Below are 26283 nucleotides of genomic sequence, written 5' to 3' on the forward strand. Positions count from 1 at the left end.
CATGTCAGATTCCTTTTATTGGGGATTACACTTAAAATCAACACAACAAAGACACAAATCACCGTGCTAGAGAGAGGGCCCTGTGGATGAGAACACTGGCTATTTTCCAGAAGACCTGGGGTTCAGTTCCACCCACATGGCAGCTCACAACTATTTAACTCCAGTGCTGAGGAATCTGATGCCCTCTTCGAGGCTCTGTGGGCAGTGGGCACAAACATGGTGCACAGACATACATGCTGGCAAAACACCCCCCCACACACACACAAAATAATAAAAAAGAAACACCCAAATCACGTATTATTAAAGATGATTTTATTGAGTTACAAGATAGAGCCTATAAAAATAGGCTGAGTAAAAATTTTACTGTTCATCGGAAACTAGAATCTTCACATATTAGAACGTATTTTAAGTGGCTAAACTGTTAACTACTTATGTATTATTTAAAATCTTCACTATTAAGGCAAGTATTTAGTTATGCACTGAACCCTCAAATTTAAAAAAAAAACAATCAGCTAAAGTTCATACCAGATAAAGCAAATTTAAGTCTTATTAAACTCAAGGAATGTTTGCCAGTGAAGGAAACACAACTTCCCCATCTCTTCAGAGGAAATCACCACATTTCCTATAGTCTCAGAGTCATGTGCTAATACTATGCCCTGTTTGGTTTTACTTCCTAAATGTACCCAGGAAACACTGTACTTTGAACCGTGATCCCCTCTTGGGCCCATTCTATGCAGTAAGCCACTTTCTGGAGATGCTGGGCAGCAGCTGTGAGCAGCATCTCACCTTAGCCGCATGACCATGGATGGGCTGAATATCGCATCCCTCCTGACTCACGGTGCTGAGAAGGATGGGCCTTGAAAGCGTAGGTATAGCAAATGCATTCTTTACGTACAATCTTTCCAGTTATGGTGTACTTATGGAAGGAACCCTCCCCGACTGTCAATCAAAGAGCTCAATTGTCCTCCTTCTTCTTTCCCAGGAAGGCATCAAAGTCCCATAAAAAAACGGTTTCAAAGTTTAAGCTCCTCTAACATTATCTGATTATAAATTTCTTCCGTCAATGGAACGTAAGCTTTATTCAAGTTATCCATAAAGTAAAGTGGGTCAGAAATCTTCAGCGGATGAAATCCTTCTTCCACCAATTGTATCTTCTGAAGCTTGAATGTCCCTGTTGTTGCCATTTTCTCCTAGGAAACAATTACAGATCTGAGTGGAACAAGTTATTAGTATGGTATGCACGGTAGCTGCTACGTATGAGTACAGTGTTTAACAATGTAGGCCATATCTCCTTATCATAGTTTATATCTTTACATTTAGTATTAATTTAACATTAGAAATAGAAAACTTTAATTCATCTGTAAACTTTATTGAAATACTAGCTTACTGAATGCATAGTAATTATTAGGATAATCAATAAACAAAGTATGTTTGAAAGACATAGACATACCCTAACTCATGACAATACCAAAACAATATTATAAATATACAATGTTGTCATAAGAGAGTTATAAAAGACAAAATTTATGACACACGTATTCTCTAGTAGTTCTAGAGAGTAGGTTCTAGTAGTTTGTGTCTCTGGAGTAGAACGAAACGACGGAGTTAGTTTTATTTAGCCATACTGAGTGCTATCACATTTAGAAGTTCTGTTATGAGCAAAACTACCCTGTTAAGAATGTGAATTAAATTTTTCACAAAGAAGTTGCTTTATGGGAAGTAGATATCTTAATTAAGGGAGTTATTTTAGGGTTGGCAAGAGACTTGACTCTAGAGGGGTTCCCAGGTGTCCAAGGGGATGTCCCCAACTAGTTCTGTGGGCAACAGAGGAGAGGGTGCCTGAACAGGCCTTATCCTATAGCCACACTAATGAATATCTTGCATATCGCCATAGAACCTTCATCTGGTGATGGATGGAGATAGAGACAGAGACCCACATTGGAGCACTGGACTGAGCTCCCAAGGTCCAAATGAGGAGCAGAAGGAGGAAGTCAGGACCACTGACTGAGATGGTGGTGCTGATCTAATGGGAGCTCACCAAGGCCAGCTGGACTGGGACTGATGGAGCATGTAATCAAACCGGACTCTCTGAACATGGATGACAATGAGGGATGACTGAGAAGCCAAGGACAATGGCACTGGGTTTTGATTCTACTGCATGGACTGGCTTTGTGGGAGCCTAGTTTTTTGGATGCTCACCTTCCTAGACTTGGATGAAGTGGGGAGGATCTAGATTTCCCACAGGGCAGGGAACCCTGACTGCTCTTTGGAAAGCGTGAGGGAAGGGGAGTGGGGGGAGGGAGAGAGAAAAGGGAGGAGGTGGAAATTTTTAATAAAAAAGGAAAAAAATTAAAAAAAACAAGTTGCTTTATTCATATGGTCAAAAGTAAGTTTTAGTTCTGTATTTTCTCAGATTACTTATTGCTATAATTAATTTGTTATATATATTTTCTGAGACAGGGTCTCACTATATAGCCTTCCTTGTCTTGAACTCACTATGTAAACCAGATTGACCTCAAACTCAAAGAGATCCACTTGCGTCTGTAGAGTGCTAGGATTAACGTGGGTGCCACCAAGCCCTGCTGCATAAATATTTTGACATCTGTGTATGAAGCTTTAAATGATATGCTTTCTGTTAATTGTAGCAAATTAAATAATAATCATTACTGTAATAGTGAATGTTCTATTTGGAAAATTAACGATATTAAAAGATTTTCTAAATGCTTGTGATGCTGAACTAGTCTAGAATAGTTCAATAATAAAATGTGGCTTCTGCTTCTGTGAGTAAATTTTAAGCTATGCTAGGAATAAAGGCTAAAATATTGCTTTCTAAATCTGTGTTCTGTTTTGTGAAGATATATTTCTTGTGGGACAACAGGGGGGATAAAGGGAAGAGTGGGAGCAGCTATAAAAGGCAAAGGTAGCAATATTGGCTGCTTCCCTCCCTTGGAAGCTTCTATTGCATCTTCTAGTACCATAAAAATTAATCCTCAGTACATGCAGTAGGATCAAAACCCAGTGCCATTGTTCTTGACTTCTCAGCAGTCCTCATTGTCTGCTATGTTCAGCGAGTCCGGTTTTATCCCATGCTTATTCAGACCCAGTCCATCTGGCCTTGGTGAGTTCCTGATAGATCATTTTTATTGTCTCAGTATGTGGGTGCACCCCTCGCGGTCCTGAGTTCCTTGCTCGTGCTCTCTCTCCTTCTGCTCCTGATTTGGACCTTGGGGTTGTAGTCCGGTGCTTCAATGTGAGACTGTGTCACTGTCTCCTTTCATCGCGTGATGAAGGTTAATATCCAGGAGGATGACTATGTGTTTTTCTTTGGGTGGGAGCCTAGGCTGTTTGGATGTTCACCTTACTAGACCTGGAAGGAGGTGGGAGGGCCTTGGACTTCCCACGGGGCAGGGAACCCTCACTGCTCTTTGGGCTGATGAGGGAGGGGGATTTGATTGGGGGAGGGGAAGGGAAATGGGAGGTGGTGGCGGGGAGGAGGCAGAAATCTTTAATAAACAAATAAATTAATAGAAAAAAATTAGTCCTCAGAGAGGAGCCTTTCAGGCCACATGAAGCTCAGATCCTCTGGCCACTGTCTTAATTCATAAGGACTTATATCTTAGTGGTAACCAAAGATTCTCTAACTGGACTTAGGAACTTCTCAATAACGAGAAGATCATGCCTTGTATTAGTAATGTATCCAGCTACCCGAGAGAATACACCTAGCTAGTGGGGTCATGGATCTTGGAGGAGACCCTACAACCTCCATATTACTAAACCAGTGTAATTCCTAGCTGTATTCTAAATATTTAGTTATACCCACAGATAACAAACATTTTGTTTGAAGACTATCACAGAAAACTACAACTTCAACGGACATACCTATAACACAACTCCTGCACATGAGGCTCAGAGAATAGTTTCAAAAGAAGGGACAGAAGATTGAACGAGCCAGAAGAACAGAATTTCCGCTGTGAGATTACATTTCCTAGAAAGGCCAGGAAAGTTAAACTTATGACATCGCAACAACATGGCTGCCTAAGCAAGACTTGAACGTGGATGACACCAGCAGACATGCTAACACAGAGGAAGAAATCTCACAGGGTCTTCAACCTAGACTAGGAACTAGAGACAGCTAAAGAATGCTGGGAGTGAGATGAAATAATCTTCCTCAAGGAAGAACCCCCAAATTGATTAACCCAACACCAAATAGTAAGCCCTGAAAGAATGTATATATAAGTAAAACATTATATGGACTGAGCAGGCTGTATTTATTATATTTAGAATTATATATTAGGGATTTATATATATATAACATATATAAAGAGGGTATATAGAAGGTATACAAAAGATGATGTATAGGAAACACATGCACATGACATGTAAGTACACAAGTAAATATGGGAAAATTGATAGTAAACTTGGATTGGTAGTGCCACATGTGCCTGTGTTAATGTGAGTAAAATATATACAAGATATATATATATATATATATATACAAGATATATATATATACAAGATATATATATATACAAGATATATATATATACATACATGTTAACACTTAAAACTAAATGCTAGTCCTCAACTTCATCAATTCAAGTTCCAACTAATATATGTCACTTCTTTTTCATATTTATTTGCCTTTATAATTTCAGAGAATTTTTCTGAAAATTATCTAATATATATATATATATATATATTAGGCAAATGAAATATAAATAACTTCAGATGATGTGCACCGTGGATAAGAAGTGTTTTGGCTATGAGTATTGATTTTCAAATGCTATAAAAACGAATGTAATTTCTGTTCCACTTATTACTTGATAGTAACATAACACATATATTCTGTAAAAGTCTGTGTGTTATAATGCTAAAATGGAAAACTACTAAGTTTGGGAAATTGCATTTGAGCCGCAGTATTAACTGAGTAACTGAACAGGTAAAGTTATCAGTAGCTGAGTAAGTTATTTTCAAGCCACTCCTTACTAGCAATCCAACAAAACGAGAGCCTTTATCCCAACATAGATGAGCTCAGGATTTCCCACAATGCAAGAGGGAGAGGACCTCACCTAAGGACTGTACAAAGAGGGTGGGAGGAAGATATGTGCAAGGTACAGTTTTGGTTTGCCACCCTCACTGAGAGCATCACTTGGTCCAGAGGTCCTTGCTGAAGAGGAGAAAACTCCACAGGAAGGACAAAGACAAACCCAACACTTCACCTTGCTTCCTTCTCACACAACTCCAAGTACAGCATCAAAGAGCATCAGCAATGTATCTTTCTGCTTTTTATTCTTAAAATTTACTAATATAAATAAAATTCACACATTATCTAAAGGAGACAGCAGCATTTTGCTACTGACTCACCTCTTGGCTCTGGTTCTTATATTTAACAATAAAGTTTGAAGCTGTAAAATTACCTGAATTCTTAAAAACCGTGGGCAGGCATAAGCCGGTAGAGATGTTACAACTTGGTCGTACATTTTCTCTAAGTCTAAAGACTTGTTTGGTTTAAGAATAATAGAAGCCATCCCTGCTTTTCCTTCGTAACCTGGGGGAAGGTTTGGAATAAAATCAGTGTATTACCAGACAAATTTTCAAGATCAGTCTTGTCACACACTCCTTGCTACTGAGACACTTGGTCTATTCCAGAGGTAACAATGCGGCAACTGAGTCTGTGTCTTTCCCTGATATATGATGTAATCACTAGAAATAACTGAACAATAGGGAAGACCACACTTTGTCCTTGGTTGTACTTCAGAAATGAAACTAGTAAGATGGTCAACAAAATAAATTAGGTATAATTTGTATCCCATCGCGACAAATATTAAGAATGAAAATATTTATTTAGAGGTAACTATAGACCAGCAAAAACATACATTTTAATCACTAATGAAAAAAAGAAATAAAGGGACTATTTGAAGAAAAAAAAAAAACAACCCAGAAATGGGTATTTTGACTAAGGCCGCCTTGCTTACCACCTGCTGTGTCATCTGCAGGCCTCAGAGGACTGATGCATTTCTCCCATCCTTGGCGACAGCTTCTGAACCTGTCCCTTCTTCCTCTGCTGCATCCCTGGCCTCCCCGCCACCCACAGCATTAGCAGGAAACACTGTCACTTGCATTAAAGGACACACTTTTATCACACGTAGTATTATTTAACATTTAAACTAGAACGTGTTCCGGTCTAGTGGGATGCACCAACACTTGTCATAACAAGAAAACTGAGACAATAGGAAAGATCACTTTCAATGATTTCCAAGCAGTAAGACCCTGGCCACGTTTTCTAGCTCCTGCCTAAAAAAATACAGAACGTGAAAGTTCGTATGTACCTCTTCTCTAATGTGTCCATCAGGTTTCTTAACTTATCCAAGGACATTGTTTGCCAAGGCAAGATGAGAACTTGTAAACTATTAATTTTAAGATGTAGAATTTTAAATATTGAGTAAGAAAGTAATAGAACCTAAAGTGGACATGCGCTTTTTTTCTACAAATCTCAAAGTTGTCAACATCCACATACCCGGCACAGACACACCATATACATTTGCTTCCTGTATGAAGTCCAGCCTCCCGATCACGTCAGCAACCTCTGTGGTCGCAACATTTTCTCCTTTCCACCTAGAAGACAGACGGATCCGAGTGAGTGTAGGTATTTGAAGAGCCGACTCCCGCTTGCAGTTTTTGTGACTTGAGTTTGGCTCTGTGAAGCACCTAGTGGCCAAAAATAACTAGTTGCCAAGCGAAAGCTATGCATGTCTTCTAAAGCATTTTGTTCAAGGTTCAATAACAGCAGCAGCTGTGGTTTGGTTAAAATAACTTAGAGTTTTATTGGTATAAATTGTTCAGTGTTAAATATTTTTAATAGAGTCATAAAATAAATCATGATAAGGAGGGTATATTAGTACAAAATCACTACTTTGTACAACAGTAAAAATTAAGTTTAAAACTTTATCTTTAGTAGTAGGAATTGAAAGAAATACTACATCTACCTCAGTATCTTAACCCACTTTAATCTCTAGGTATTGACTCCTTCAATTCTGTTATTTTAATGAACACAATTTTATAAGATGAGAATTTGACATACTACTAATTTATTCCGTTTGTCTATTCATCAAGCCCTTGTTAGATACTTACTCTATGCTCTTGACTAGTCTATTGAATAACATTGAATAACAAAGTAAAATAAACTTTTAGGTAGGCTAAGACAAGTTTTAGAAATTAGAAAATAAAATGTTAACTGAGCGAGCAGTCTCAGTTTCAAAATACTTTCATTACATCATAAATAATCTCAGGACTAGTGAGACAGTTCAATGAATGGAGACCCTTGTCATCTAACCAGAGTTCAGTCCCATGAACAGACAAGGTGGGAGAAGAGAAACAACTCCCCAAAGCAACATGCATGTGTGTCATGTACTCTTCCTCCCCAACACTAAATAGAGATATAAGAGATAAGAAATGAATGAATGAATGAATTTATGGCTCTTCTGTTTAATCCTCACTCGCAACTTCACACAGTACTTGTTTTTAACGCTAATACTAGCTTCTCACGTCGCTTCTGCTTTTGTGTCCTACTGATTGGGTACAGACTACTAATTAGTTTTTAAAAACACTTAGAGAGTTTGACATCAGGGCTCATAGTTCATTCTAGAAATGAATCGTGAGTGAATCTTTGAGCAGAGGAATCATCATGGAAATGAAAGGACCCTGTGTGTCTGAAATCACAGCAGCAGCGTCTCTGCTTTCTACAGAAGATGGGTTCACAGGCACAGGACCAGCTGGGCATCCAGCGCCATTCCTACCTGAAAGTGTCTCCAATACGGTCCCAGAAATAAAGGAAGTTCTCGTGATCTTGGACCATGAGGTCTCCTGTATTGAAGTAAACATCTCCCTTCTTAAAAACATCAAAAAGCAGCTTGCTTTTCGTGTGCCTGTAAGAGCCAGCGTAGCCAAAGAAAGGATTCTTCGTATTGACGCGAGAGATGAGAAGTCCAGGTTCTCCTGCAAGAGAAAGGGCCATTTTTGCAGCCATCTGATCTGACAAGTATCTTAGCAGACAGTGCATATGTACCTAGTTATAGCAGACGGGCCCAGCTCCTGTAGGCTCTTATTCCCTTGGTGTTTGTTTCCATCCCACTTAATGGCATTTATTCTTGATGCCTACGTCTAGAATGTTCTTTCACAGACAGCTTTGAAAAAATTAATGGCAGGAATTGTATGCAAAGGAAATGTGAATTTATTTTTTTTAATTAGTTGACAGACTAAAGGTAATGTCTCTTGGAACTGCCCAGATTTTTAATGCAGGTAATACTAAGAACAAGTCACTCAATAGTTCTAATAAGCTGTTAATAGCAGTACATATTAGGGACCATGCCTGCTCTGCAAATATAATTGCATTTAATTTGATTAGCAATTGTTTGAAACAATTAGCAATTCTTATTAACAATTAGCATTAACAATTCTTACTTCACAGAAAGGCAAACAAACAAAAAACGAATGTCCAGAGGAATGAAGCCAACTGTCAAAATCAGAAAAAGAAATGGATGTAGAACTCACAATGAAGCTTTTGCAATTTTGGATGAAAGAATCTGTAATGGAGGCTGACCCAGTTAACAAAGTAGCCGAGTGTTTGGTCCTTTAGGATGTTTTTCTGGAAACACTTGACAGGGAAATGGAGGGCATTAGAGATTCCAATCTCATGACACTTATGAGTGCCACTCACGCTTAGACACTTATCTGAAATCATTATTCTAGTCAAGCCCATTTAATTAAGGTTGTGCTTGACGCTCTGCAAGACAGGATTGCATTTAGAGTAAAGGAAAGCGGCTTTCACAGCAGCTGCCTCCTAGGCCACTGTTTACCTCCTGGATTAGCTGCAGAGGTGGGATGAGTATTCACTGGGTTCTCAGCAAGGGCTGCACCTTACCTCTCTGGACAAAGATGCAGGCTCTGCTCCCGCAGAGCCCCACTGATTCTTTCTCATCCTTTCCATGCCCCACTAGCACCACCCCTATGACATCATCGCCACAGTCCTCTGGCACACTTTATCCTAGCATCACTGTTCATAGAGCACAGCCCATCTATCCGCCCCATTCTCATCACAAATGCAGAAAGGGAGGCAGACAGAGTAATCTGCCCAATGTCATACAACCATAGAAGTCATACACGTAGAAGTTGGGGTATGCATTTTAGGACTAGGTCCACATTCCTCCAAAGCCTCATATATATATTGTGTAGTCTGTCAAGCTACATTTAATATTCCAGAATTAAAAAAAATACTCCTATCTTCCTCTCAATTTGCATAATGAAGGCACAAGGCTGCAATAGAAAGTAAAATGCAATCGCTCGTCATGAGGGTTCTAAAGTGGAGCTGGCAGTAGTTTTAGAAATGCTGAAATTACATAAACATGATCCCAAGGTTCAAGTTTGAGTTTCAGATCTCATGGTGGTTATGAGCAAACATGTTAAAAAAGACCTCAAGTTCTCTACATTTTCCAAAGTTGATCGTTTTCTCTTGAACAGTGCCTGGAGTTGAATTAAAAATTTTGAAAATGTTTATTTTAATTTTAGTGTGTGTGCGTATGTGTGTGTGTGTGTCTGTCTGGGTGTGTGTGTCTGGGTATGTATACTAGTGAATTGAGTGCAGATGCCCTCACAATCCAGAGACTCAGATTTCCAGGAACTAGAGTTACAGACAGTTGTGAGCTGCCTGACATGGGTTCTGAGAATTGAACTCAGGTCCATGTAAGAACAACACCTCTGTCTGTGTTATCTCTTCAGCCACCAAGACACTGATCTGATATGCAGAGGCTTGGAAGATTATTTTTTAAATAAATAATACTTTCTTTTGCAATATCTCCAGTGCCAGTAAGAGAACAACAAGAACAGCAAAGCGGGTTTACAACTTGCTTTATCACACTGAAGTCCAGATCTAGGAAGTTAACTCTCGTGTAGTGAGAGGCAGCATGAGGCCTCATAATGGTATTCAGGTTATATTTACGCGGATAGTATCTCTAGCCAATGCTAAGTGTACATCTAAATAGTCTATTTTCAATATTGATATAGAAGTAATCGAGATCTTTGTTTTCATCCAAATTTTTAAACTGAAACTTCTATATAGTCTACCTTGGGAGAGGAGTAAAATGGAGAAGTGAAGAAGGCAAGAAGCCATGAAGATTTATTCACAATATTTAATTGTCAACACGAGGCTCGTGAAATAATGTCACCTCTGATTTACATAAGAAGGAAGTTAGTCTAGGATCAGCTGATCTGACCAGAGTTTCATGTTTTCTAAGTGTCAAAACTCAAATTTAGATCAAAGGTGGCCTGACTTCTCCTTGTATCTAAGACAACAAATTAATTTAATATTATTGGTAACATGTGATGTAGACATTTGCCATGATTACTGCTGGGGAATACTGATCACACTGTGAACCCCGAGTTTGCATTTGCATTGACTAAATACAGTTAACCTTGGATCAGGAGGCTGAGTTAGCAACTAGTTGACAGAAATCATAGAGTATCAGAAGGCATCTGGGAGACTGAGAGACCCAGGAAGTAGTAGGGAGGGATCTGGAGTGTTACGGCTTGTTCTAGTTTGGTGGAGTCAAAGACAGCAAGGAGAGAGGGTTAGCTAGTTGATACTCCTCCACCTCTCTGAGCTGGCAGGTTTTCACCCCAGCCTTTGAATCTCAAGTCTTATTTATAAATAGAATGATAGAGATTTAGTTAAAGCTGCCTTTAGTGGCAGTGACAGGGCCTATGCCTGTGGGAACAGAATTCCCGCCAGGCTGCAGTCTGAGCAGCTGGGCTGCCACTAGAGATGCAGGTCCATAACTGCAAAGTGGCAATTGCTGGCTGAAATGCCAAAATTAAAACAACAGATTACAAACTAGATAGGTACATGAAGATCAATAAAAGCCAAAGAGATGCCGCTTAACCAGTTAACAATTGGTCACTTAACCTAAAAAGGGCTCATTTAACAGCAGTTAAACCAGTCCACCTGCATTCCAATCCAGGGTATATCGCGTTCGGTACTGTGGTTCTGCCTTTCCTGCACTCAGCACCAGTTACGTGTGGATTCAGGCTCTTTGATTAAAAGGGCATCTTCGTAACCCGTCTTACCTTCTCGCACACGGTGGCACCAGCCTCGTTCGTTCCTCATTGGTTCATCTCTTTGAAAGTCATACTTTATCAACTCAAAAGCAAAAAAGAGCTGCGAACCCAAAACAAAGCAAAAACACATGAATGTTTTTCTATTTGTGCAACCACAGGAACCTCCAGTAGACTCTATGCTCAACTGAAACAAGGAAATTTAACTGACATATATATATATATGAGATTTGAGAACCGAACTGGAAAGCAATGCAGGCCTCCCTCCTTGGCATTCATCTTGCTTCCTTTCTGCCTCGTTTCACCTTAGCATTGCCGGGTATTGCCCACGAGGGAATGAAAGCAAGCGACAGAAGGGACCCCGTCCTGGTTTCCTCATTCCTCTAACCACAGGCAGGAGGACCTGTTTCTGAGTCTTCAAAAACATCTTCTCTAAAGGGAAGTTTTAAACAGAACTAAGATACAAGCTCTGAATTATCGGGATTTTTGTTGGTGGTGTTTTCCTCAAGGCCTACAGAAAAGTAACCAACTGCCTAAATACTATAATAACACGTGTTTGGCTCTCCTCTCTGCCTTTCGAGTTAATTCCTCTAGACTAACATATAGGAGTCTGCCTATTTTTGTGGCATGAGAAGATGTGTCTGGTAGAAGGTCCTACTCATTTAAAAACCAGGCGAACAGGGTGTCCATTTCCTTCATCTTCAGACAGTCCCAGCTGCCCCCCCCCATAATGGCTAAGTCACAATGTCTCGCTGATACATCCTTTCTATTAAAACTGACCTGACAGTGAACTAAAAATTGCTCAGTCCAGCTGCCTCATGTTATTGGTCATTTAAACATGTAACCTTATTAAATGGAACTAGCAAACAAATTTAACATGGAGATGAAGAAATGAAGTAAGATAAAATTCCAAGAGCATACATATGAGGAGGGAGAAAAGGAGGTGAAGATTAAAAAATGCACAACAAGAACAAGTAAATTAAAAAAAAAAATAAAAAGAAGCTGGGCGGTGGTGGCGCACGCCTTTAATCCCAGCACTCAGGAGGCAGAGGCAGGTGGATCTCTGTGAGTTCGAGGCCAGGCTGGTCTACAAGAGTTAGTTCCAGGACAGGCTCCAAAGCTACAGAGAAACCCTGTCTTGAAAAAGAAACAACACCACAAAATGGCATCACTAAGATAAATATGATATTAATATCTAAGTATAAATAAACCATATGTGGTGTTTAATCTTAGTAAAAAACAACATGCAATCAGATCCACAATTCACCATCCAAAAGTTTTTATAAATTATAGTTATTTACTGTGAGTGTATGTGTTTGTATATGTGATTGGGTACATGTGTGCCATTGTGGTGTGGTGTGTCTGTGTGTGTGTGTGTGTGTCAGGGGACAACTTTTGGGTTTTTTTTTCTCTCTTCCTTCTGATGGCCAGTATAGACACTTTTATCTAGTGAGTCATCTCTCCACTCCAAGATTCATCATTTAATTCAGTTTAAATGATAACATCCAAGGTCAATTAAGCACTTATTGTAAGCCAAATACAGGGCTAAAATCTGAGAACTCTTAAGAGCTCTCTTTTAAGTGTGGGGACATTGTGTGTGGGGGTGACTAATGTCATCCCATTTGAAGACTAGGGCCAAATCCAAGCGGTTGCCATGAAAATATACCGTTCTTCTTTACATAAACCAATGTACATTTATATCATGCTGGCAGTTGTTGCTTTGATAACATGGTATTGTTACACTTGCCTAACAGCTGGTGGAAAGATTCCAGACATTCACTCTAGTCTACATGCAACAGGAGAAAAGAGAGCCCTTCCCATCCCTCATCCTTTTCTCCCTTATTTTATATTGTGAAACACTTTGCCCACCACTTCCGATATCAGTTTTGCTGTTATTTCTTTCCAATTAATTTGGTAACAGTGTACACTGGTGAGAATCATTTCAGAATGAGTTATACTCTAAGTGCGTCTGTTATAAAATGAATAGGAATTGGTGGCAGATCTTTGGAAAGTAGGCAGGATCAAAGCGTCAGTGTTCAGCTAGAAGTAGCTCTCTTTTCTATCTTTGAGAGTACAGAAATGCCTGTGCTATAGTAATGCAAATAAAAGTAGTCACCACACTTTAAAGTCTCACATCAAATCATAGGCATGTGCGTACATGTGCAGATCACAGCTGCGTGAGGTCCTGCTCACAACAATATTGCTGTGTTTCTCTTCAAATGATTGCATGATTACATGATTGTATAATGGCTCTGGGAGTCCCTGCTATACCTACATGCCTTCCTAAATATAGACGCACAAATGTCTATATTGTTAAGGAACCCAAAAGTCATTTTCTCAATTAATACATGAGGAACCTTTTATCCAGAGAAAAGTGCCCAGGTTATGAAGTCAAACAGCAGCAGAGCTGGCAATGGAACTTGGTTTTCTCTCTCTGTGTCTGAGAAGTTTGCCTTGAAAATGATGTCTGGTCCCTCCTTCAACTTCTTATTCATTGTCTCCAGGACCTTGCAATGTTGTTCTTGTCACAAATGCATTCATTTGTTTCAGATGTTTAGGTTAACCAGATAGTAGCAATGGGGTGTTTAAGTGGTGTCGCTAAGCCATGCCAACAACAGTGTGGCTGGACTTTGGGTCACACAGCTGCTGTATCCCAAGGGCAGGAGGAAATGGGGTCAGTCTTGTGGACTAGAGAGCTGTTCTGAGTCTAGAAGAGAAGACAGTCTCTGGGTTCCGTCCATGAGCGGTTCCCTTGGTTAGATTTACACTGTCCTTTAGTTGTGATAAACTGTCACCTGGAGTGTATCAGCTCCCAGCCAGCTGATTTCTTGTCACCCAAAGGTGGTCCTGGAGGCTCGTGGAATTGCTGGTGATGTCAGAAATGCAGGAAGTCTTATGGCGAATGAGCTCTGACTTTGCCTTTGGCCAACTTTGCTCATGGTGGAGAGATGATTACATTTAAGATGATTAAACAGCTTGTAAAAACGTTAGGAAACAGACTTTTTAACAACCCCACATTTTATCTTTATTAGTATATCCTTGGGTTTACTGCTGTGGAAGAAAGACCACCTAAACTTCCTCCCTGCTCTCTCCTGTATATGCTCGTAATACATACATTTTATATTTTCAGATTTTGTTTTCATTCCATACAGAGGCCTAAAGTGGATCTGTTTAATTTTCTGTGTTTAAACTGCGTTAATACTGGCCATCAAACTTTTTAAATTGAAGGTGCCATCTTCTAAGTTTTGTTTTATTTTCAGACTTACCAGATATTTCCATTCAATTCATTTTCTCAGAGAAGAACAATATTCTTATAGCACACATATATTTTATTCTCTATTTGTGTGTAAAACTTTTAGAAAATTCCTTTGTTGTTCTTATACTGGGAGAGCAATTTAACTCATACTAAAATCCCTAGATGAAGGTACTTCATTTTTTGGTCTGGCCTTTGGCATTCTGTTTGTGTATTTGAGAGCTTCCTATGCCACGTTGTCAACCAAGCTATGTTTTGTACATCCCGTCCTGTTTTGTTTTTAATGCCTCAGCATCACCTGGTTCTTTGCATTTCGTTCATTCACTTCACTAGTGTGTCTTTTCCTGTCTGTTATTCTGCATCATACTTCATTTCCTGGAACACAGTACCCTCTTTGGCTAAAGATTCAATCTTCACGAGTATTTTCATCTAGTACAGTTAAGAGAATTAATGTTAGTATGGTTATACTTATTTTTAGTATAACTATACTAATTATTAATAATATAGTTGAAAGAATTATTTTTCTCTGTGACCAGTCCTTTTCTGCAAGAACAGTTAAGCACGTGCCAGAACTGTCTACATTTAAGAGTTATCTTTTAACCTGTGTGCACAAATCTTTAATACTGTTCACTTTCTCTCCAACAATGTTTACAATCTGTTTTGTTTTTAAACTTTTAATGTGATATTAATTTCTATTACATGTTTATTTTTCTTCATTTATTTCTTTGAGATGAACTTGTTTCATTTCTAATTTCTTTGTTGATCTATGTTGCCCCTGAGACCTCTTACCAGAGCTTTGATTTTTTTTAAAATATTTATTTATTTATTATGTATACAATATTCTGACTGTGTGTATGCCAGAAGAGGGCACCAGATCTCATTACAGATGGCTGTCAGCCACCATGTGGTTGCTGGCAATTGAACTCAGGACCTCTGGAAGAGCAGGCAATGCCCTTAACCGCTGAGCCATCTCTCCAGCCCAGAGCTCTGATTTTTTAAAGAGAAAACTGTTATGATCTTTTCCTGAATTGATGGGAAAAATATTTGTGTAGGCATTCTTGATCTCTTTGAAGCACTTATTATTTTGATATGATTTGTCATCAGCTCCTTTTGGTCTATACTTATAGCTTCCAAAAAAAAAAAAAAAGACATCTTGAAATTTGCAGGCAAATGGATGGAGCTAGAAAACATTTTGAGTGAGGTAACCCAGACCCAGAAAGACAATTGTCATATGTGCTCACTCATAATTGCTTTTTAAACATAAAGCAAAGAATAGCAGTCTATAAATCACAACCCCAGAGAACCTAGACAACAATGAGGATTCTAAGAGAGACATACATGGATCTAATCTACATGGGAAGTAGAAAAAGACAAGATCTCCTGAGTCAATTGGGAGCCTGGGGAACATGGGAGAGGGTTGAAGGGGGGAAGAAGGGAGGGGTGCTGAGAAAAATGTATAACTCAATAAAATCAATAAAAAAAGAAAAAATTCAAGCCCACTAAAGCTATTGTACTGAGTTATTTTTAGGCTGCATATATAGGGTATATGTGAAGCAGGTAAACTTATATATGCAGACTAGTGTTCCATTCCCCAAATCAAATATTGTGTATATGTAAGAATTCTAAAATCTCAACAACTGTGAAATATGAAATTCTATCACTGAAAGGCATTTTAAATAAAATATACTAGATACACAACAATAACAACAAAATTATTTCTCCAGATTAGCATTGGAAAAAGTGATAGCTGCTCATAACCTTGAGTTTGTTTCACACATATATTATTTACAAACTTTTATTTTGTTTACATTGGGCAAATTTAATGGATGTCATCTCTTCAAAGAGCATGGATTACAGTTATATACATATTGGGGCTACAGAAATTTCTCCTTCACTCTTAACATTATCTCTCTAGTTGGAAGCTGATTCCCCTCAAAACAGTAAGCTCACAAGGTTTTGTTTTTCTTTGTACGTTTGTTTGTTTTGAGAGGACTTTCTATAGGACTCTGACCATCCTGAAACTCCCTATGTAGAGCAGGCTGCCCTCAAAATCACAGAGATCTGCCTGCCTCTGTGCCCAAATGCTCAGATTAAAGGCAAGTGCCACCATTCCTGGCAAGGTTTGAAGCTTTAAGAGACATACTTAAAAACTCTCCTTGCCTACTTATGTAACAATCATTGATGCTTTTATTACTTGTACTATAAGCAGACAGCATGTAGCTGAAATGGTAAAAAGACAGGGTAAAACCCATATAGTCCAGAATAACTTAAAAAATACTATGAACAACTGGACTAAAATGAATTGAAAAATCAGTATTTCTCAGAAACAAATGGAGACAATGTGATGTCTTGTATTACTGACATCACAGAGGTTTCTCAGGAGGACACTAGAAAGAAGCTGAGCCAGCAACGTAAAATACTAGTTATCTTCATTACATGCTTGGGGTTTTCATATGATCGCAATTTTTTCTTAATTTCCTAAGTGGTCTGGTAATTTCTTTTAATGTTTCCCAAGTGCTTGAAAAGAAAGGGTATTGTACATCTAATAGATACAGGCCCCACAAATACCACTTAGTTTAAGCAGCTTGTTTATTGAATTATTCAAACATCCTATATCATTGCAATTTTGTTTATTTCTCCTTGATGTGTTTTTAAAAACAAATTTTAAGGTTGTTTAAACAAAAATTTCACCTTTCTTAATAATTTTTAAAATTATCTTTATTTCTGTGAATCTGCATGTGTACGTGTTTGGGAGTAATTGTCCTGGGTGTGCAGGTGTCCGAAGCGGCCAGGAGAGGGCATCAGATCCCACGCAGCTGGAGTTAGCACCACCAGGAGCTGCCTGAAACGGTGCTCACGTTCTGTGTCCTTGCTTTAATTTTCATTCTTTAAAAAATATATTATTGCTGTGTACTAGCAGGGAGCTTTTATAACTCAACATGGTATAAATGATCAGAGGTAAGAAGTAGTGGGAGAAAAAGACTCAAGGGGAAAGAGAGAGACTCATCCAGGACTTGCGCTTTACTCTTAAACATTGAACTTGAAAACTCAGCGAAAGTAAACCGTCATCCTCCTGCTGCGGAGGGAGGGCAAGGCAGGTGACTGGAGTCTGCAGAACCCACGGCATTGTGGCTCACCCACAGCCACCTCTGCAGACACTTGCCTCAGCTTCAAAACTGTGATTTAAAAAAAAATGTTCACAAGGTAGAAGTTTAAGCTCCAGACAAGAGTTTGTAGAACGCAACGTATTTCCTATAGAGAAAGCACTGTTTACCTTGTAAAAGAAGTTTGTCCTCCCGACTGACCCAATCTTCCCCGTGTGGTTCATGAAGCAGATGTTTCCTTCTGTAGCGCCATAGAATTCGCACATTTTAATATCTCCGAATCTGTCCAAAAACTGTCTCCACACATCACTGCTCATACCGTTTCCAACTGCCAAACGCACCTGATGGTCCCTTTCCCCATCTCTCTGTCAGAAGAAAAGATTTCACTGGTAAATAACTCATTTCTCGCTCTCTCTGTTATTCCTGCTATTTTTAAGGTAACTGTCCTAAAAGTAAACAGGGCATGCACAATAGGAGAAGAGACGCAAACACAGTAAGCAAGTCAGAGTTTTGTTGGAGAAACGTGTCCAGTAGTTAACAAATAACTCTGGGTTACATCTGGTTCCTTTTCATATGTGGGAGGGGGTGTTCTTCCCAAATTACAAATTATGAAGACCCTTTTTGGGAGGGTAGACACTTAGAAGAAAGTATATTTCAGGATGTGAAAAACTTTTAAAGGATTATGAAATATTTAAAGTTTATTTCCTAGGCCTATCTTTTATTACCTGTATAATGTTGATATTGACTCCCACTCTGATTTTGTTTATTTATAAATCTATATATATACATATATATGCATACACACTCATATATGTAAATATATATTAAAGGCTATAGACCCACATAGGAGATAACAGTAAATTAAACCCTTAGAACCAATGAAATAGTTAACTTAAAATGAGACAATGGGATGTAACTCATAGTTTAGAATGCACAATCTTCACATGCTTTTTTTGTATTTCGAATTAAAGAAGAAATGAATTTTGTTCCATGTTCAAGAAAAATGTCAATTAATGTGGCTAATGCACATTTAAGTTCAAGTAAGGCCTTATTATCATTGTAATCCCAGTAAATTGATGATTTGCTCAGAACTACCTCTTGGTAACATATGATCCACTGACCACAGGATGTTTCAGCCTCTTCTCTAAGCACCACCAAAGGGTTTTAACTAAAATGTTCTAACCTATGAATGCTCAAGAATAAATAGAAAGGGACGAGATGTGATTGGGAGCCTAAAAGGTAAACAGGTAAAAAGACATGACTAAGAATTAGTGAGGTAGATGCACAAGCCTATATGGGGGAGCCAATCAGTGCTCCCCAGTGTCAAGTAATCCCGTGAATGAGGGAACTATAAAGCTTGCCTGGCTGTCTTCCCTTGTTTGCTCCTTATTGTCTAGATGCGAGGGAAGTTACTCTCTGAATTCCAAATATAGAGAAAACAGTTGGGGTTGAGACATTAGTAAAACAGAAGCATTTAATGGCAGTTCCTTTCAGATTAGGGAAGTACCCCGCCCTAACTGTGATTCTCTGACATTTATTCTGAACAAGAGCAGTACACTCCTGAGTTATCAGATATATGACTTAAGAGAAAAACACATCAATTTTTAGAAGTGCCTCAATAAAATGGCTTGATCTCTTCCCAGGCATCTTAGAATCTAAACCTTTGGCTCCCAAGTACCATACATCTGTAGTTAGATTTTGACGCCATTCTGAAATATTATTAAAGCATCGATTTTTATAGGATGAAGCCTGTGAAAGGATGTCTAAGATGTATGGGCTGCCATGAAAACTGTCCAAGAGAAAAATGTCTGTATCTGCAGAACAGTAAGAAAATAAAACAAAAACCATTAAATTTAACAGCAGTTTCTAAAATGGATGGGAGACTATTGAGCTATGTACTCAAGGTCAAAAAAAAATTTAAAATAATAAATATAAGGATGGTGCTTGAACATCTTCTGATAAAGTGAGAAGAAACAAAAGGGAAAGGGAGACAGAGAGAGGAGAGAGAGCAATAGAGACAGAGAGATACACACACACAGACATAGAGAGAGATCATTCTTAAAGAGACTGTGGAATTTTTTGTCTATTTTATATTCTCTGAACATATTGTTTAAAACTTTAAAAACAAAACATATCTTCAGAAAACTAAACACTAAACATGCGCTAGATCTGGAGAGATAAGTCCGTGGTTTAGAGCATTTGCTGCTCTTGTTGGGCATCTGAGTTCAGTTGCAGAGGAACTGAGTTCAGGTCCCAGCACCTGTAACTTCAGCTCCAGGGTTCTGAGAATACCTACACACGTGCAGCATACTCACACATAAACACACACATTCGTTTAGATAAAAAATGTTTACGAAGATATGTAAAACTAAACATTCATCTTTAGTAGAGTGGTACTAGATAGACCACAAAGGATGCTTCCAACATAAAAAGGTAGAGTATCACAGGTAGAGCAATGACTGAAGAGCAGAAAGGAGGGAAATGGTATAGAAAATGGGGTATGGTTATATATGACTGAATTAAGATATACTCTTGAGTGTCATTAATGCTTATGTGCACAGTCAAATTAGATAACTAGATCATTCAAGGGATAGGCTGAATTAAAGTTTTATAAAGTTACCTGATGGAGGAAGGTCATTGGTTAAAAAATAAAGAAACTGCTTGGCCTCATAGGTTAAAACATAGGTGGGAGGAGTAAACAGAACAGAATGCTGGGAGGAAGAGGAAGTGAGCTCAGAGGCCATGCTCCCCTCTCCTGGGCAGACGCCATGAAGCAAGCCGCCAGGTCAGACATGCTGAATCTTTCCCAGTAAGTGCACCTAACGATGCTACGCAGATTATTAGAAATGGGTCAGGCAAAATATGAGAATTAGCCCGTAAGAGGCTAGAGCTAGTGGGCCAAGCAGTGTTTAAATGAATACAATTTGTGTGTTGTTATTTCTGGTGTAAAGCTAGCCATGCGGGAGCTGGGCGGGACGAAAAGCAGGCCAGCAGCTCCCCACAACAGTTACCACCCTGTCAGTTACATGGGAAAATGCTGTCTTATGAGAGCATGTGACAGATTAAGGATCGATGCTATACTGTTTAAAGTAATTAAATTACTCAAGGGCCTAAAGGAAAAATGTTTACATTTTAAATTAAGTGTGGGCATGGGTACATGCACTCATGTGCTTTTAAATGATTTTCTCTTAAGATTTCAGAAAAGGCTAACAGAATCTTTTACAAATTTACTGCCAAATATTTATATAGTTACACACACACATAGAAAGAATGAGAGATAGAGATAGTTAGATGATGGATGAATAGATAGATGATAGGTAGATAGATGGATAGATAGATGATAGATAATAGATAGATAGATACATACATAAGTCATTATCTAAACCACATAAAATACTTGCTTACTCTTCAGCCATATAAAGGTTACCCAGATTTCTGACAGAGTGAGATCTTCTCTCACAGATATCCCATGGGCTTAGTTCTCAGCAGGCATGATCATTTGGGTTTCAGTACAAAGAACCAGACTGGTGTGATGACATCCATGAAGGAGCCACACCAACGTTGAAGCTTTCATTTTCTTTAAAAACCTCTTCTACTGTCTCGTGCACCAGGAACTAAAGGGAAGTTACCTACTACAGATCACTAATTCCGAAACAGTCTTTTTCTTCCAGAACATGGACTCCATCCAGCTCTGAAAAACCCTACTGCAACTGGCTCGAAGACCCTCTTCAGTTGCCTAGAAAACCTGAAACTCCATAGTTTCTCTTTAAATGCAGAGAACTCTATGTAACTTTACGTTTTAAGGAAATGAGAATGTTTGTTGTACATGTAGAGGCAGAAGTACCGGACACAAAACCAATTAACTACTGCCTACAGCTCCGCATGGCAAACTGTTTCCTGCAGGAAGCAGCGTTTCACCCTGGAATGATCATCTAAAGCACAAACAGTAGACAGTAGGAAAGTTGGTCCTTCCACTCTGATTCTAAAGGAGACCTCTTAGTTCTACAGCCTACTGATCATCATGCATGCATGCATATGTCTAGCACACACCAATGCATCTTTAAGCACGATCACGCGTTCTGACAGTGGGCTTTCCTTGCAAGCACTGCAATAACACACTGAACTAGTACAGGCAGGAAGTTAGGTCGGTTTACAGTATGGGGGCAAAACTGAGAATCCCATAGACCATGGTTTGAAACCTCATGTACATATTTTTATTTAAAAAATAATGCTAAGGAGGGATAATGAAACCACATGTTCTTTAGATAAATCCAGATTTGCTAATTTAAAAAAAATAGATAGCTTCTAACCAAAGGAGGAGGTAGGGTAGATAAGAAATCTCCCCAAGATCACCAATAAAAGCATCTTGTAGATCAGGCTATCCAAGTCCACATTCTTTTCTGTGTTCATCTGTCTCGTGCAATCCCACATAATTAAAAAGTTGTATTTGTCCCTGCCTCATCTCATCAGCATTGGAAATAATTAATGGAAGTAGTCTTCATATTTTAACCAGTAAAAACAGAGGAGACGGCCCACCATCCTGGGCTGAGTGAGGGATCTCAGGCCAGGAGGTATAGCTCAGTTACGGCTCCACTGTCTGTCCTCATGAAGGGTAGTATGCTTCACAATTTCTCTGGCTGATGTTGATTTGATTAAAGAAAAAAAAAATTACATCTTTGCTGTCAAGAGTGTTTAGGAAGTCAGAAAGCTTTTATTCCTTTTTTTCTTTCTTTTTAAAAAATATTTGGAAAGATAAATGAGACCAGAACAAAGGCAAGGACAGAGAAAGCAAATAAGCCACAAAGATACACTCTAGGCTTTGACAAATTTCTACACTGACCTATTTCTCATGCAGTGACAGCTGATCAAAAGGATGTCAGATCCACTGCTTTGGGGGTTGGGAGATGAATACCAATAAAGTTTCCTTTTAATGCTAAAAACATTAACAGGACTATACCCAATATAATCATTTATTCAAAAAAATAGTAAAGTGCAATTTGCTCTTTTAAAAGTACAGAGTTTTGAAGCATTGCCAATTTTAAGCTTGGAGTTATTTTTCTGTAAGCATCATATGCATCTAATTTCATAATAAATTTCATAATAAAATTGAATTAGCCTGGACTTGCAGTACGCTAGCACATGGATCTGTCCTGTCCTGCTACAGAACAAAGCACACAATTGACACGTTACTGGGTAGTCTGTCTCTTATTTTCCAGAACTTTCGTATTTATTTCATCTTGTATTTTGTAAGCACCTCTGGGTCTTTGATAAATTATGTTCTGGAAGACTGTGGAGTGAAAGCAAAGAAACCAAAATTGCCTCCTGCCCTGCTCCCCAGCACGTTTTCCGTCTGAAATCCTCAGCACCTCCTGGACTGGTTTCTCCTACCTGAGGCTGTTTGCACAGATAACGGCAAAGTTCTCCGATGTACTGAAACACAGTCACGTTGTACTTCTTGCAATCATTCCAAAACTGGCTTGCAGAGAATTTCTTCTTTAACACACACGTAGCACCTGTGGGAAGAGGTCAAAACAGGCAGTAACTACCATGAAACTCAAATGATTCGGTTGTCTTAACAGATTCGCTCCCTTCCAGGGTTTTGATAATTCATCTTCAGTGACTGCTAGCAAGTTGATTTGGAAACATTACTTTTACAGCCCAGTAATCTCTTAGTGCAGTCCTGTGGTAGCTATGAGTTCTGACTGCAAATGTGCATTTTGCAGTTTGTGGAATGGAACCACCTTCAAAATTAGTAAGAAGTTTATGCATACTTCCACAAGTATAGAAGTCCATGTATGCCAGTGTAGAAGTCCGTGTATACTACCACAAGCTCTGGGAGAGCCTTCCATCCTTCGTCTCAGAGATGAGTGATATTGACTCATTTTATCTTTGCACAAAAACATGCAATTTGTTCTGAAGACTTTATATCTGTCATACCCCAAAGCAGAGATTTAAGGAGCTATGCTAAAATTCCACTGACAAAAGTTCGCCAATGGATAAAGTGTCGAGTTTTAATAACATATTTTTAACATGATATCCTGTTTTTAATTGGAATCTAATTCACAATTAAACACATACAACCCAGTGGCTTTTCTTAGGGTCACAAAGGTGCCATCAGTGTCATCATCTTAGTCTAGGGCCTTTGTTTTTATTACCCCAAAGGAATTTAACCGCCTTAGCAGCAATTTCCAGCTTCCCTTACCCTTGACAATCTTTTATGTACATCTACCTTAAATTTGCTTGTTATTGACTAATATGGCATATTGTGCCTGGTCCTTTCATTTACTATAAAATGTGATTTGGGTCTGTTTATCTTGTAACATGCATCCGTATTTCATCCTCTTTATGGTTGAATATATCCATGGATATGCAACATTCTATTTGTTAATTCATTAGTAATACTTATTGGGGTTACTCGTTCTTTTGGCCATCAACACTAATGGTAACACGCACAAGCATGGTCAAGTGTGTTTGCATATTTTCAGTTCTTTTGGACATGTATCCATGAATAGAATCACTTGATCATATGACTACCCCATGTTTTACTGGCTCTGAGATCTTACACATACACACAGACTCTCACAGTGATGGAATCTTACTTCCAACTCTGCCCTTGGCTGTTCAAGAAGATGTTCTTGGGGCAGTTAGTAAACCAGCTTAAGGCATTTCTATAGCTCAGTCCACACAATTTTGGTGTCCTTGGTGCTCTGGCTAGCAGTGGATTCCACCATGGGAGGTCGGGTACTGGGATTCAATAATAGACATAGATCAAATCTCTCTCTCTCTTCCACAAAGATAGGCTCATTCTCTCTCTCTCTCTCTCTCTCTCTCTCTCTCTCTGTCTGTCTCTCTCTCTCTCTCTCTCTTCTCCTCCCTCTCTCCCTCTTCCCCTCTCTTTTTTCTCCTTCCCTCTAATAAGCTACTTAAAGTTGCTTACGGGGCAACATGGTGGCAGTTCCTTCCCCTGTGGCTTGCTCAGCATGCCCTTCCTTTTTACTGTATTAAAATTGAGCGCTCTGCTCTGTTATCCAGTTTACTTAATTCCCAACAAGGTGATCTTTATGTGTGTGCACGAATGATCATCTTGTGGTGTCTGTGGAGAGGTGACTATGACCCTACACTCACATCTAACAATCCAGTTGTGATAGGAATGTAAGATTCTTTGTCCAGATTCTTACAGATGTTTTTAATGATGGAAGCTCTTTTCCTGTGAATCTTGACCGCACTCTGAGTAAGCTGCAACTGAGTACCAGGCATGCACAATCGGTAATGAATGAGCTCTAGTATTTCATAGCTAGTGAATGCAGCATCCTGCTGCATGTCTTCAAATGGAACCTCCTGAGTCATACACTTTATCTCAAATGTTCTTGGGTGTTTTAGGACAGACTGGGAAGAAAAGAAACTGGCCTTTCCAATTCCTTCCCCTCACTTACCTGTGTAATACAAATTTGTTCTTCTTGCCTGGAAGAGGTAGAGTTTATTTTCCCACTGTTCCAGTCTAGATGCTCGTCTGAGCTTTGGCTTGTGTTGCTCAGCAGAATGCTGCTGAAGTGACCCTTGAGTTTTGGGAGCTTGCTCTGAACAACTATGTGACTGACATGTTTACTCCCTGTGACTGACTGCCTGATGATCCTGGAGCTGGTCTGCTAGAGAATGAGCAACCACAAGAAAAAGGGAGTCTATACAGGGCTGAAATCACAAGAGCAAATGCCCAAGATTTGACTTTTGTAGTTTAGCAGTGTGCTATGTTACAAAAATGTCTCCTTGTCTCAGATATTACAATGTATTTATGCAATATGTAGTTCCTTGGACTTCTATGAATATTTGTAAGTTCCAATAAGCACAAGCTCAGACTAAATATTTTGGTGAGCCATCAAAAAGAAAAAGCAAACTTACCTAACTCAACACACCCACCAATTCCAAGGAGAGCCCCTGAGCTATGGTAAAGAGGGAGGGTTATATAAATAATGTCGTCAGCTGTGCAGCCGAAAGCCCACAGCCCAAAGGATCCCTTCAACACCTGCAACTGACTAATCACAGCTGCTTTGGGCAGACCTGGAAGAGAAGAAAAGAAAGAAAAATTAACCCCCACACATTCTCTGAGGGACTCTGAGTTCTTGGAAGGATTCCTGTCCACATTAAAGATCATGCAAATTGATGGCAGTGAGGTACAGTGTCATAATTGAGAAAGGTGAAATGTAGGCAGAGAGCCAAAATCATCTTCAGACAGCTTACATGCTTTAGGAAATGGCTATTTGTGTTTACTTTCGTATGTGAGCTAATTTTCTCATAACCATTGGGCAAGCTTTTTGGAACAAGCTTTGCAGGAGTCTAGCCTCCACCAACCTATAGCTAAGAATGCTTTAAAGTAATATCAAAAATATATTGAAAGAATTTTCCCACCTTGCTGTAGCCAGCTTATCTAATGTCCACACTGTATTCTAAGAATAAATTGATTTATAATTTCCTTTGTTCCATAGCTACAGAAGTCCATGAAACCCCTTCAGTGGCAGAACATGCTTCCAGAGTAACTTGAACCTACTAGGCAGGTCACGGTCACTGTTATTTGTCAAGTGTGTATGTGTGTGTGTGTCTGTCTGTCTGTGTGCAAATATATATGTCCCATTACACATAGATTTATGAAGAAAGATTATCCTGATACTAACAACACAAAGAATTAAGACAAAAAGGCCTCAAACTTTTCTAGATGCCCTCCAGTAAATGTGCAATGTGAATTGCTGCTATCATGAGGTTCTGCAGTCTTTAATTTCTGTAAAAAAAAGTCAAAACCACACAAAATCAGAGTGCAGTGTCTGCCAG

The 26283-nt window shown here is 39.0% G+C and overlaps 1 protein-coding gene across 1 annotated transcript in view; it reads right to left on the bottom strand.

Moving 5' to 3' along the window:
* Positions 1–329: 329 nt before the first annotated feature.
* Positions 330–26283, bottom strand: part of LOC121440661 (long-chain fatty acid transport protein 6-like) — a 42562-nt gene continuing 16608 nt past the window's right edge. The window contains exons 3-10 of the mRNA XM_041641454.1: positions 25360–25518; positions 22852–22976; positions 17634–17828; positions 11119–11209; positions 7797–7995; positions 6518–6615; positions 5418–5548; positions 330–1190 (exon numbers count right to left, since the gene is read on the bottom strand). Of these exons, the coding sequence (XP_041497388.1) occupies positions 1014–1190; positions 5418–5548; positions 6518–6615; positions 7797–7995; positions 11119–11209; positions 17634–17828; positions 22852–22976; positions 25360–25518 (1175 nt within the window). The 3' untranslated portion in view covers positions 330–1013. The remainder of the gene's footprint in view (positions 1191–5417; positions 5549–6517; positions 6616–7796; positions 7996–11118; positions 11210–17633; positions 17829–22851; positions 22977–25359; positions 25519–26283) is intronic.

Source organism: Microtus oregoni, unplaced genomic scaffold, assembly GCF_018167655.1.
Source record: "Microtus oregoni isolate MIOR12 unplaced genomic scaffold, Mior012 000069F_ref0000032, whole genome shotgun sequence".
NCBI classification, from domain to species: Eukaryota; Metazoa; Chordata; class Mammalia; order Rodentia; family Cricetidae; genus Microtus; species Microtus oregoni.